The following is a 14,315-nucleotide window of genomic DNA, read 5'->3' as shown; positions in this document are numbered from 1 at the left end:
TTGTTATGCATAATTTTTACGAATGTTTACGAATATGCGTAGGGTGAACCCGTCGTGTTTAAGGGGGCATTAACAATGGAAGTGGCCACTGAGAAACAACTGCTCATTTAGTGTTCCTATAAAATCACAACGAAATAGACCATGGTCTAATTTTACGATGTTGCATGTGCTCGAAAATTCCCACCCTACAGCTGTTTCGTTGAAATTCACTGCCGTCAAATCTGCCTTACCTGTTTTGCTTTGAGAATTTGCCGACAAACGATTGGGGCGGTATGACCGATGTCGCGCATTACTATTTTTCTCACGTAAACAAGTTGGCATTCCACATGGGACGGATGCAGGGTGTCCGGCTTTCTGTTTTTGCTGAGCTTGACATCACAGAGGTGATTTGGAATCGTTTCTTTCTGTTCGGTTTATATTTATTAAAAACGGGCATTCATGTGCTCCTAATACTGCATTTGTACTTACTCCATATGTGTCCTTCATTTTACCGTTATTTGAAGTAATGTTCTGTTCCTTCAGAATGCCCTTTGTATGCTACTGCGTACTTCATGAAATACTTCATTAGCCCATGCAACTTATTCGGCTGGTCTTTACCAAAATGAACCGTGAATTCTTGTTTGCGCTAAATGCTACTGAATCACACAAAGATTTGGCGTAAGACCAGCAACAACATTAATAACGGCCCACATACCTACCAGAACAAAAATCTAGAAAATTTTGACACACCTTTGAGACTGAGTTTTCAAACGTAAGTTCACAGTAAGCTCCTGGAAGAGTCAGGCTCGTGCAGTAATTTTACTTTAAGTTATGCAACTGCAGAGAGGAGTGGTTGTTACTAATGTTGGCCAAAACAAATTCTATAATGAGGTTGTGGGTTGCAGATGTGATGTACAAGATCAGGCTGAAGACACACAGGTCGCCTACCGAAGGGAGTACATATGCCTCTCTAGAAAATGTGGTGACTGAGCTTAAGACGCTATATACAATGAATGAAGCTTTCAAAACACGAGGTATTTGCGTTTGTTACTGTCCGCTCTTTTACTCAACTGATTAGAATCCAGTACTTGTTTCAGGTATAAAAGAACCGCAATTTCAATGTCACTATAAAACGTTCACATGACAAAGCGTAGTAATCAAATTATCGTTAATACAGCGTGTGCCCATCAACCAAGAACCGGATTCCAAAATTTAGCTGTAACACGGCAGATACAAGTGGAAACCTGTCAGAAGAACTCTTCAAACCTATTAGAAGATATACTGGGGCAAACGCATTCAAGCGTCACAGTCGCGAAAGGCGACAGTACTTCGATAAACTCTGCTGTTGAAATGTCAAAATAGCCTTCTTCACAGTGACGTCAGGCCAAAGTTGCCACGGAATAAAGTATACTGATAGGTGCAGGCCACTGAGGGACATAAATTAGGAAATATGCTTTTACTTCACCATTTAATTCATCACTATCCGATGGGTTTTGCAAAAAATGGTTCATTAGGGATATTCTGTGGGTGAGCAAAGCGGAAAATTTGTTACTGTTTATCCTTGCATTTAGCAGCATTCAGAAACGCCGGAAGACAACTCCATTGATGGGGAAAATTCAAGGGATATCGTCAAAGTAATTATCCTGACATACTGGCAGGTTCCACTGAGCAGAATTAAAAATGTGGGATAGAAGCGTGACTGTAAACTGGTACACTTTTGATCTAAAAGTATTTTTGATGTAACAGAGTGCAATAAAGTGAACGTTTAATTTTCTCCATTTGGTGTAAAATGTTTTAAAAATATGGATTTTGGTAATCTTTTTGGTAATCTTTTGTGAGATGCGATCATATTCAGGTGTTCTGATGAAAATGCAATCAAGTATAGTGATGAGCATTCGTAAGTTAGCCATCAGTTTATCTGTTAGGTTCCTAGGTCTCAATAAACTTTTTAATGAGGTGAATCAACATAACGTTACAAAAATCTTTCTAATAAAACAACCTTGGATGAGGGATCAGCTATTTTGGCAAGTTTATTCGGCTGCAATTTCCCCTTAAGTACATGAATTTTCTTGAAAGCCCCTGAAAGCCTCTCTGTTTTTACTATGCTGACCAGGTTTGACGATGTTAGTTACCGGAAATTACAGTAAAGTTTAATTCCTTTGGTTGTTTGCAAAGCAAAAAACTCCAGAAGTTGAGTCACCCAAATGGGTTATGATCAGCTCCCACATTTAGCAGTGTGTTTAAACGTGGCAGACATCATGTACACCGATTTGATGAATCGGGTGCAATTAAATACGTGTACGTATGCCTTTAGCGTGTAAAACTTCGTTTTGAAAAAATCCATCACATGAGAATTTTGTCACATCGGATGTTTATCAGGCGGACTAATATGTATAGATCACGTGAAATTATGCTACCTATTTAGTACAGTTACGTCCTGGATCACACGATTCGGTATCAAGTGCCTTTATCTGACTGGATCGACTTGTGGGGTGTGACTAACGAAAAAGAACTCCGTTTTACAACAACCAGATGTATTCATTGGTTACTCAGGATAACAAAACTTCAATTTACTTTCTGATATGTTCCCAGTGAGTTCTGGGTTCTTTAAGCTCTTTGACAGCAAAATTCTGGAACATTTAGTTTGAAGATGCTGGGTTGTTCATTATTTGAAATTGGTGCTGACGTCCAGAGGAAAACGGTAAGCTAGATCTTTCTATCAGGACATTTTATTTGTTCAGATAGGTGAGAGAAGCTGTCAACGGTTCACAAAATCATACTTACTGGGGACACATTCAACAACCTACGTGGTAGTTAAAACAACATTCTTTCCTTCTAGGTCTGGATCCCATTTTCGTTTCCAAGTATTCTTTCACCAACTGATAAGTGAGTCACTTGTCACAATCACCATTTGCACAACTCAGCAAACGGCCATTTGCGTCGCGCATGAAATTCAAATTTATTAAAATGTTAATGATTTACAGAAGTTCATCTTTTGCATGAATCTTCATCCATATCTCTTGAGATTCATTTATAATCCATTCATTCCACTTAACCAATGTATGCATCAGAAACTCTATGGTTCTTGTTTGAAATTGAGGTGCACTTGACTAGGTGTTGTAGCTTGTAGATGCTTTTTGACTACTGTTCAACGATGTTGTTCATTTGCCGACTCACGTTGTTGTACAGAATACTGCGCAAAATTGATGTATTGGAAAATACAATATTGTTAGTTAGTTTGACGTGTGAGCACTGGTAGAAGGAGCTCCACAATTTTCCTCTACAGCGGGTTTCACTGTTCATTGGCATTTGTGTCGTTTCAAGCTCTAGAGCCTATGAAGAAATAATAAATAACTAGAAAGGTTGGACATTCATATAAGCTCCCACGGAAGATCGGCGACTCCAGGTTCCTCTTAAGATAGCTTAGAAGACAAAGCTCGTACTGACAAAAAAGTTCGATGTTCGATTCCAAACTTTGAATCTGGGCTACTTTTATCTAGACTTGGGTATTACCCCCAGACCCCGTGCTCCATTCAGGTGGCATGTTAACTAAACACCGAGATGGAGTTACAAGTAAACGACTGTCTTTAGATAAAGCTTTAATAGCGTAAACGGGCTTAGTGCTTCCATTGACACCCAAAATGCTCAGAATAATTTTTTATCAAACGTACAGATTAGATCTTAACCAAATTAGCTAATAGTTTTACCAAAGCTTTCCAACCCGTTCTTTCTGTTCAAGCAAGACAGAGATCATCTTTAGAGGCAAACCTAGGGCCGCCTTGAGGAGTCCACTGGTCTCTCTTGGAGAGGGATGCTTGAGCTTGACATTTGTTAGCGATTTGTGATTACTAGAACAGCATTTCTGGATGAAATCGGTCGGCCTAAAACACTAAGAGCAAAATTAAGCAACTGGTGGCTTATGGCAATTCTTATTGTTGACGAGCCCTTGAGGGTATTTTGTAAAATAGGTGTCTTTATGCAACCAACACAGTATGATCGTGGGTTCATAAATGACTTCCTTCAAGTGGCTGTTTTACAAACTCTGTTAGTATAACCAGCTTGTAGACCTATTGCTTGAAACTACCCCGGTGGTGTACCAGAAAACAATTCCACTACGTACTGCTGTTGGTAATCCAGTACGTTAACGATGTAAGGGTATAGAAGATAACAGGCAGTCACGCACACTGCGCTGCCAGCATTCTCATTCACAGCAATTTTGAGGATTTTCGTTTTTGAAACATGCTAACAAACGGCAATCTGTCGTCACAGTGGACTGTAAAATCAAAATAAATAAAAAACAATGTAAACGAAGCTTAAAAATAAGGAAAGTTAGCTAGTACAAGATCATGCACAGGATTTGTTGATCCCCACTCTTGATAATGACTCTGTGATGAACACAATAAAATTTACGACCTTAAACCTTCTTAGATTTGTCTAACCGCATCATCGGGTAACGTTAGCATGTACCTCACAAGGTAGTCACGCACTAGTTTGGAGCTCACCCAAATAACCCACTGAGAGAGCGACTCACCGTAGTCAAAGTGTTTCCCCAAATGCATTCACACTCGCAAAATTTAAATGATGGTTTCTTATAGAAATAGAACGACAAAGCTTAGATGCTTTGAAAACATATAATGCACTATACAGTTAATAGGTCCCGTCAGCCTCGAATTCCAAGGATTTACATCAGTCTGTTGTTTGCCGGTTACCGTTCGGCAGCGTAAACACCTTTTAGGCATTTGTTTGTGTGTCTAAGATAAAACACGGTTCACCATCGGTGGGTACTCGTTGTGGATGTTCCGCTTCATATAAACTGACCGCCGTTTAGTTGGCTTTTTTCTGCGAAGTAATATTATTCAATTCAAAATTATGAATGGAGCTTAGTGGTCAGATGAGTAAGTGGACCTTGCCCAAATAAAGGGTTGAATAATCACACCGGAACTAAACGGATATCTAAGGTGTGAATATGTGGGAAGCTCACACATCACAAAGACGAAAATTGGCTGAAATACTTCTGAAAATTCATTTTTGCTTCTTGGGAGAGGAAATTTATCGTGGAGCGATGGATTTGATAAGGACAATCGAGTTTGAACTCACGCTATGTGCTTTGTTGGATGTAAATGGCCAGATTCACTGGAAGTGTAATGCAACCCGGGGCCAATATTTCGATGGAGTTTATCTCAGATGCAAGTAAGAACTAACAGCGGTCAAAGTTCGTGAATTCGACAACAAAATGCGTTGCCGAAAGGAACAAAGTTCGAAAATGAGACAGAACGTTTTTAAGGCCCAGCCCCGTGTGCTCAGCACCACAGTCAGATACTCCCAGGTGACTTGGAATTAATTGTGATTTCTGGGCACTTTAATGTATACAAAATGAAATTATTCTACTGAATTAATTATCACCACTAAACGTGCATTTCAGATCTCGGGAATTTCTCACAAGCAAAAGACATGATCTTTATTTAGCTGAAGACGAAAATGTTGCAAGATATTAGTCTCAGTTTTTGGAAATGAAATACCTTTTGCAGAGTGATAAAGTACCCCCAAATGTGTTTATTCGGAACCATTAGCCTATATTCAGCAGCAAAATTAAAACCATCGTTTTTTTGTTTCCCAGCTAGCCACAATTTTTCATCAACAGACTGAAAGTGCATAGCACAGAAAGTTTAATGAGGACACCACTATATGAAATAAAGTCTAAAGGAAAATTAAAGTTCATCGCTTGTCGTTAAGAGTTCCCATTAAACTGTTGTTTGCTTTACACATAAAATCATAATAATAAAATCAGTTGCCAGTATGTAAGGTTTCTTCCACCAAACAAAGATAACCAAAAATATCACTTCTAATTCATTTCCAAGTATAAAGGATGTAGCCTTACACAGCAAGTACCAATGCAGCTAAATTCAAACAATAACCGTTTTGTTCCTATGACGAAATGCGGTCTGTGATACTACATGGGCCTTACAGTCGTTCATCTCAAATTTTCAATGAAAAACGTAACCATTGTGTTTGCTACAAAACTAATGTTTTTGTGTGACTGATGATCCTTGTGTAGCACGATTGGTTACGCTTCCTCAAAACATTTTCAACCAAAAGGGATGCATTCTGTAGGCATTTCGCAGACTAACCTACAGCGTCAAAATTTAAACATGATAAACAGAAGTTCGTGGGAAAAATCAAAACCTAAAATCAAGGAAAAGCAGTGCTGTAACTGAGGTCTTTATCCTTTAAGTGAGCACCCGTGTTAGGTAAATAGTTTAAAATAGACAGAAATATGTGCCCCAGATTTAGAGGCAGCCAACAAAACTAGCTGATTACGCAAACAGAACCAGCAGCTAAAAGATTCAATACTAATGTTAATGAAATTCGTGTACCTTTTTTGGATCAATGCATTCCACGCGTTCCCAGTAAACTTAAAATGCTTGAATAATTGAAAAAAATAAACAAAAGCACTATACTGGTAAACAAAATCTCGTTTTCAAAGATTTACACACCAAATTGTGGCTGTTTGTAGGCACTACCGTGTCCTACGCAGTAGCGTAGGGTATCCGTGTGAGAAACTTAGGATGGCTCGTTTTTTCGGACAATTACGTAGCACAATGTGGGTTGAAAAGAAGTCAGTAATACCGGAGAGATAAAGGAGACGGCCATTAGTTTGGTTACTGCAAAAACAGTACTACATAAAGCAGTTAAAATGGTTCGGTGCCAGTATGTTTGAATCGAACGTCTAACATTTTTGTCCTTTCTTGCAAACGTATCAACCCATAGTCACAAATGAGTGGCATATAAATAAAAGAAGAAATTGACCTCTTCTGGATACAACAGTGGTAATTATTAATAGTTGATACGCAATGTGTATATTCATTTCAAACGGTCATCTAAGTTGGACGGACATATTAGAAAGTTTATTAAAGGCTACTCTCATCCATGTTTATCTGGTGGGGGAAAAGTGCTGAATGCTGCCTGAGTGGATGGGGCCAGAAATGTTTGTTCATTTGAATGAACATTTATATCGACCATCCTCAGACAGAATACGGGATACAACTGAATACTCAGGTATATTTCGCTAAATGTATTTTTGTTTCAGTAACCTGGAAAATCTTAGCCCGTCCAACTGGATTTCTCGAGCATCAGTTTATGAGTGGGTGAAATTATACCAACAGCCCACTATGATGGTATAACCCGATGACAGTTTGAATATCCCGACGCAAACTTTATAGAAAATTCTAGAAATGTGTTAATTGAGCCAACATATCAAAGAGGTCAGGTAGAAACGTCTCGTTATTAGGCGAGATCTTTAGCGAAAATGCTCACAGTAGATCTGCTAATCGTGAACTTGAATGTCTATTTACTAAGGTGTACACAAGTTGCGTTAGAAGTCCAAAGAGACAAGCTAACATACTTCCTCTCATTTGTGAACGGTTACGGAAAATAGTCTTCAAGTACGGTCGCATTTGAACTTATTACCTCTCGTCCCTTGTACTTCTGGTGAAATCTTTCCATGTTGCATCACCTGGTAGGGTTGTTAGTGCGAGATCTGGGATTTTTGTGGAAATTTCATCCTGTAAGTGAAGCCGATTTATGCTGAAAAACCGAGAAGCACTGTACGGCTGTCTCATTCTTATTGGGAATCGTCAGCAGTGCGCATCTCACAAAACTTCGGAAAGTCTCGAACCCGCAACCACCTGGCTTGTAGTTTGAACACTTAACCGTTCGATCACGAGTGGCTGATCAGCAGTGTGATTAACTCGCACATAGACAGGATATAGCGCCGCTCATCCTTCAATCACGGGATCCACATCACGCGGTCACACGTGCTGACTGGCTCCGGGGGCAACGACTTCTCAGATGGAAGTTTCAGGGGGGGCCACCTGGCTTGTAGTTTGAACACTTAACCGTTCGATCACGGATGGCTGATCAGAAGTGTGATTAACACGCACTTAGACCGGATATAGCGCCGCTCATCCTTCAATCACGGGATCCACATCACGCGGTCACACGTGCTGACTGGCTCCGGGGGCAACGACTTCTCAGATGGAAGTTTCACTCAGGGGGTGAACTTTATTCTTCCACTAAGATGCTGAGGGATAGTTTGTTTTTGTTTTCAAAAGTTCACTTCATGTAGTGCAACTGCCTACTCACCGGGACGGTTACTGACGGTTCCAATTAGCTTCCTGATTCTATTACAAAAATTGAGAAAATCACAATTTAACTCCTAGCGTCCTTCGTTCAAGTAATCGCAGAGCAGTGCACGCAACAGAGTAATAAATTTTACCACACGTCTTATATGTGGTCACAATGAAACTGTCTTGCGGCAATAATACAAAAATATTTCGTGTGACAGCGTCACGATACACTGATGGTGTTGGAAAATTGATCCCCTGTTATTCCTAACGAATAATTTATTTGAAGACTTAATTTTTGTAAAGTCACTTACGGTTAGCGAACAGAACAAAAGCACATTTGGTAAAAGATGATGTTTATTGAAGAAATGCACTCAATTGAATTTTGCGTTGATGTAGGCGAAGGACTCGACTGAAATTCTGGTACTGAATTTATTTCGACTGAATGTGCCGCACCGGTCTTAATGGGTACACCAATAAAGGAGAGATTCATTTGGGTCTCTCTTTAACAACGGATAATTCACAGATAAGCACATCCCGTTTAATTACATCTAAGTGATTAAGGCCACCTTGTCATCTTGAATAAGTGGACCCGTTAAGTTGCTTTTGAGAAATCTTTGACTGACCTGAATATGAAATGCGTTCTACTAATTCACTGTGGCACTCGGGTGGTGTCAGATTTGCTTAACTGATTGAGATATTTTTATTGCAGATCTACATCATTTCGAAATCAACTTCTTTGCTCTAAATGGAGACCTTTCATCCAGAAAGTTACTTCTTTATGCAGGGAGTTATTTACGTAAATTTGCTTTTCCCTTTAGGACTTATCATCGGGCATAATAGTTTACACAGTATCGAATACTAATCTAATTCCACTAGGCAGTTTGACTGATGGATGTGAGACGTGTTACTTTGATTAAACACCTAGCTCTTTATTGGTTTGCGCGCGATTCTCTTCGCAAGCACTCAGTCGGTGAATATGGAAATTACCCAACTGGTAGAGTTGTGTCTTCGAAAATCACTTGCGTACAATATTCATAATTAGTGAGTATGATTCATCATACAAGTGCAAAAAGCCGTAGGTGAGTTGCACGCTTGCAAGTGGGTTTAAACCACTATCTGGTTGTGAATTTCATCTGAAGCGCGAAAAGTAACCAACTCATCAGATCACCAAAATATACCCAAGCTTGTGCCACAGATAATTAAACTGATCGCTTAATTTTGAGTTATTGCGTTCATCAAAGTCAGGCCGCTACAAAGGACCTTCCCCTTTCAGCAGGGCACAAAATAAATCACATGTGACAAGCCTTTAGACTGACGGAAATATAATTTACATCCTGTAAGTGAAGCAAATCTATGCTGAAAAGCCGAGAAGCATTGTACAGCTATTTCATCCTTATTGGGAATCATCAGCAGTGCGCATCTCACGAAACTCCGAGGAGTCTCGAACCCGCGACATCCCGGCTAGTAGTTTGAACACCTAACCGTTCGACCACGAGTGGCTGATCAGCAGTGTGATTAACTCGCACATAGACAGGATATAGCGCCGCTCATCCTTCAATCACGGGATCCACATCACGCGGCCACACGTGTTGACTGGCTCCTTGACTGGCTCCTCGTGGCCGAACGGTTAGGTGTTCAAACTACTAGCCGGGATGTCGCGGGTTCGAGACTCCTCGGAGTTTCGTGAGATGCGCACTGCTGATGATTCCCAATAAGAATGAGACAGCCGTACAGTGCTTCTCGGTTTTTCAGCATAAATCGGCTTCACTTACAGGATGAAATCTCCACAAAAATCCCAAATCTCCTCACACTACCAACAATATAATTTACAATACGTTTCCCAAGTATATCCAGGCCTCTAGAAAACAGACACACTACAGTGGGGCTATTTTAGTGCTCTGTAAAAAATTAAACATTATCATACCTAGACCATTGTCCCACAGCCAGTCGGCCATGATATCTACCTTAATGTAGTTTACCTAATTACCGATTTGACTGCTTTTTGAGTCACAACATTACACGAATTTCGCACATTACCACGCTTAACTTGTTACGCGCAGCCTTCAGCAATTGTTATCTCAAATGCACTATTTCGCTCCAAGTACTGGCAAAGTATGACCAGTAATTCCAGGGTTTTTAACCTCAAACGAACTTTCAGAGGCAGGAGAGTTTTCTCGCGGAAGAGGTCAGAAAAACTGTGCCGTCCAACGCTGGTAATAAACGGTGGTGTAACATAAAGAGTAAAGTACAGATACCCGTTTTTTTTCGTTCCGTTCTCCGGTCTATAACTTCCATTTACATGTGTGGCATGTATCACATTGTTTTTCTGTGGCTGATTCATGCTAGTGTTAATGCAGTATGTCCAGTTTAGTTAAAATCAAAGGAAATCAAAAACCAGACTTCTAAATAAAAATTATGTTTTAAAATACTACCTCATAGAAATTTGACTCATCAGACGAGTTGTCACTCCAACAATTAGGTGGTGTTATTATTCTCGCTTGAATTCATTACTGAAATTGCCCCCTGTTAGTGGTACCGGGATAATTATTGAGTTGGTGGCCAATGAATAAGATAGACCGCGCAAAAATTCTGAAGATTTCGTACATAAAATCCTCTGCAGTTACGATAAACGTAATAAATCATTGACCACAAAAATTTTTTTAAAGTGATGAAAACCCGAGAAATAAAACTTGCAATCTTGTGCAAGCTGTTTCGTTCAAATATTATTCATTAACTAACCAATTGCCTCTATTATTTACACAGGGAAAGTATCCATGCAGTCCGAAAGAAAGCCAAAACCAATGAAACTGAAAACCCCGTCAGAAACCCCCCTTCCTCTATTTCTCTATAAAAATGTGCACCTTTACACTGATTTTAAAATCCAAATAGCTGCTAAAAACCGATCTACCTTGTTTCCGTAGGATGAAGACTCATGGAAAGATCCAAAAAGATGAACTATCAGTAGCTGTAATAGGCTGAGGGGCAAAATAAATGTCTTTGCATTGGGAGCCTGAATAGGGCTAATCTATTTTCCAACGGTTTATCATCCAGTTTAAAAATCCTCCAGTTTACAAATATTTGGAATGGTAAGAGGTGACTGGTGTCCATCTTTGATTGTAAGTTTGGTGGGACTATTCCACGCTATAAAGCTAACACTTTACCCTTCCATTCTGCAAGAAATCAGAAGTGATTACTTAGGACATAACTGTACCATGGGCCCTTTTGACCTCTGAGCCTTTGTTAAAATTGTGTTCTGAAAAGTATTAGAACAAACAAAAACGAGGCTATTTGACTTTAATAATCACTGGATAAGAATACGGGAATATGATACTGAGGTTGTGCAGTAAACGGTTTTCTTGCTTATTTCAAGCTTGCCATTTAGTCGCTGGAAATTGCATGCGTGTGGTAAGAAAACATTCGTCGGTTGTTTTACCAAAGGCGTTTTCCATCAGCTAAATCAAGAAGGCTTATGTGTTACAAGACTGCTATGGCTCAGATAGGCGTAACATTTTAAACTGGACCAACATCGCAGCAATATCTTAACACACTCTGATCAGGCAGTTGACAGTATGTCCAGAATTTGTTAATTCTGAATATTGCCGTACCAGAGCTTGCTTCAGATTCCAGAGGATTGCTAGCGCCATGTATGAAACGTGCTCATTTGCCTATAGACAGTGTGTTGAAATGCAGTTACGAGTACAATTTTGCGCGAGCCAAGGAACAGCGGGGCCTTCTGAGATAAACCTTGTTGCATTCCGTTTCTAGTCCCCTATAGCCGTCGAGCAGCCTGCTTCGCCACAGGGAAATAGATGATTCCGTCCATTCATAGTTATGCTGGGACAGTGATCAGACCGAGGTTGGAAACCTGTGTGATTATGTTACTTTAATCACGAGGTTTACCTCCACATTGTGCTAGTTACTTTTCGTCATGTGAATAGACGCAAATATTTTAAATTGCCCTTGGATTAGCACCTTCATTGTTTAAATCTTTTGTAAGTTCATGTGAAATCAAATGTAAGCAGTCTGAGCGTTTGTTTACCCGCGTGACCAACTGGTACAATAATTAACTCACACATTCTAGTTAATTTTAGCCGGAGACTGTGCGTTTACTGGCTGACCAACGTTTGCATTGCCATTTCACTTAGACCGTTACTGATTGGATATACCCGTGTTCACACAAGCCTGTACCAACCAATAGATGTGGCTTCACATCACCCAATCACATTGCATTGTACGTATATCACTGGACGGAATGTTTCGAATCATGAATTACAACTGAAATTCATGCGACCATAAACATCATGAAGTACCTGTCCATTTAACTGAGAAGACAGTTTCGTTTCCACTCTTCATGCATAATGGACCTGTTTGAAGACCTACATGCTGATCTAATTTCTCTACTTTCCGGGACAAACCAATCGGCCAATGACTGCTATGGAAAGTGCTCGCCTTCCACGATTGTTAATGGCACTTCGAATGAAAGTATGCTATCACTGAAGTTATCTATGAAACAAATAATTGATCAGTGCTCTGGTTTAACTATCAGTAGTGAGAAACAAGAAAGAGAATACATAGTTGCCATCATTATGGGAATTTTGGGGACATTGGGATTACTTGGAAATATCCTCAGTTGTGTCGTGATTGCAGCCCACCTGTTAAAGATCTCCGGGACTTTCGTCCTTTTCCTTCTACTCTCTATTGCTGATTCCGTTGTTGTAGTTGTGCAGATAATCGATGCGTATCGACACTCTGTATGGGTGGATTCCTACATGCAGATTCATCCAGAGGATATTTCTGACCCTGTCGCCACAGAAAGACGAGACTGGAATTGCAAACTCTTCCTTTATTTTTGGCATTTATCGCTACAATATGCAGCGTGGGTGGTAATGTTCCTGAGTGTGGATCGGTTCATCAGTTTGAGGCACATTCACGTAACCCATAGCAGAGGATACGTTTACCGAAGGGCGTGGATAATTGGTGGCGCGATACTCATCTTCCTAATGGTAGCAAACCTGCCATTTCTTATTTATGCGCAATCAGCCGTTTCTCGGACGCCGTGTGGGGTAAGTTAAAAGCTTTTATGTTTTGGTAAATTATATAATCATCCGGTTTCCAAAGAATAACTCGGTTAGCATAATAGCGAGCCAACAAATAATTGACAAACTTTTATGCCAAAAATTACCTATTGTTTTCTTTCTACATGCTTCTTTGTTTTTATGGAACAAAAAACAACCTAAAAAACAACTGTCCACATTAACTTAAGCAGTTTGCTTTCATTTAATTGCGTTGGATTTGTTCGTTTGATTACAGTTCTAGAGGTTCTTCTTTTTGTACCCACAAGACCAAAAACCACCAATAAAGTAGCGAAATACACTCATTTACAAACTAATTTAGTTTTTCGAGAGACTCACCTGGAACCCAGCTGAACTCTCGTTCGTGATGTTTCTAGGCAACTGAATGTGCCGCACCAGGCCGCCTTATGTTTCACTCTTTACGATATTCTAGATATCGCGATACATATATATTTGTATTGCACTACGCATAAGGTTGCTGAAAATTCGTTGACAGCTCACGACCGGTTTCGCCCTTCTTGGGGCTCATCAGGTAGGCGCAGTCCCCGGGTTTCCGTCAACCTTATGTTCTACTTGAAACCTAATTGCACGAAATGAGCGAAATACACTCATTTGCAAACTAACTTGGTTTTTTCGAGAGACTCACCTTGAACTCAACCGAATCTCTCGTTTGTGATGTTTCTAGGCAACTGAATGTGTCACTGATAAGATATTTTGGAAATATCCTGATTAGAACAGAAATCACCTGAACAAAAGTCTACTGAGGGTTGGTCAAAACCGACGCGGTGTTCTAGCACCCTGTGGTTGTATAATTCCACGAATTTGCAACATGATTGTCTTCGAATCTAGAAACTGATGATGATGGCATTCAAGGTGTCTGAAAGCCTAGTTCTAGTTGGATTTGTAGGCTTTGTTGAGATTGATCAGTTTGGGTTAGAGGTTGCGAAACTGCCTGCTATCTAGCAACTGGACGATTTTGGGAACAGTTTGTCAAAATATCCTGATTAAGATCTCTTCTAAAAGCAGCATGTTTCTTGATTATGAACAGAATGTAGATAAAAGGTCACAAAGCGGCCACGTCTTTTTCAAGGTCATACCAAGTATTCTGGATGATAAAGCTCTAGGGCCTCAATAGGTT

At 39.9% G+C, this 14,315-nt stretch overlaps 1 protein-coding gene across 1 annotated transcript in view; it reads left to right on the top strand.

Annotated features, from left to right (window-relative positions):
- Positions 1-12,349: 12,349 nt before the first annotated feature.
- Positions 12,350-14,315, top strand: part of T265_09944 (hypothetical protein) — a gene marked incomplete at both ends in the record, with an annotated part of 41,636 nt that continues 39,670 nt past the window's right edge. Inside the window, one exon of the mRNA XM_009176173.1 lies at positions 12,350-13,168. Coding sequence (XP_009174437.1) covers positions 12,464-13,168 — 705 coding nt within the window. The remainder of the gene's footprint in view (positions 13,169-14,315) is intronic.

The sequence above is a fragment of the Opisthorchis viverrini genome (assembly GCF_000715545.1).
Source record: "Opisthorchis viverrini unplaced genomic scaffold opera_v5_331, whole genome shotgun sequence".
Taxonomy (NCBI): domain Eukaryota; kingdom Metazoa; phylum Platyhelminthes; class Trematoda; order Opisthorchiida; family Opisthorchiidae; genus Opisthorchis; species Opisthorchis viverrini.
This window is presented reverse-complemented; position numbering and strand designations above follow the sequence as displayed.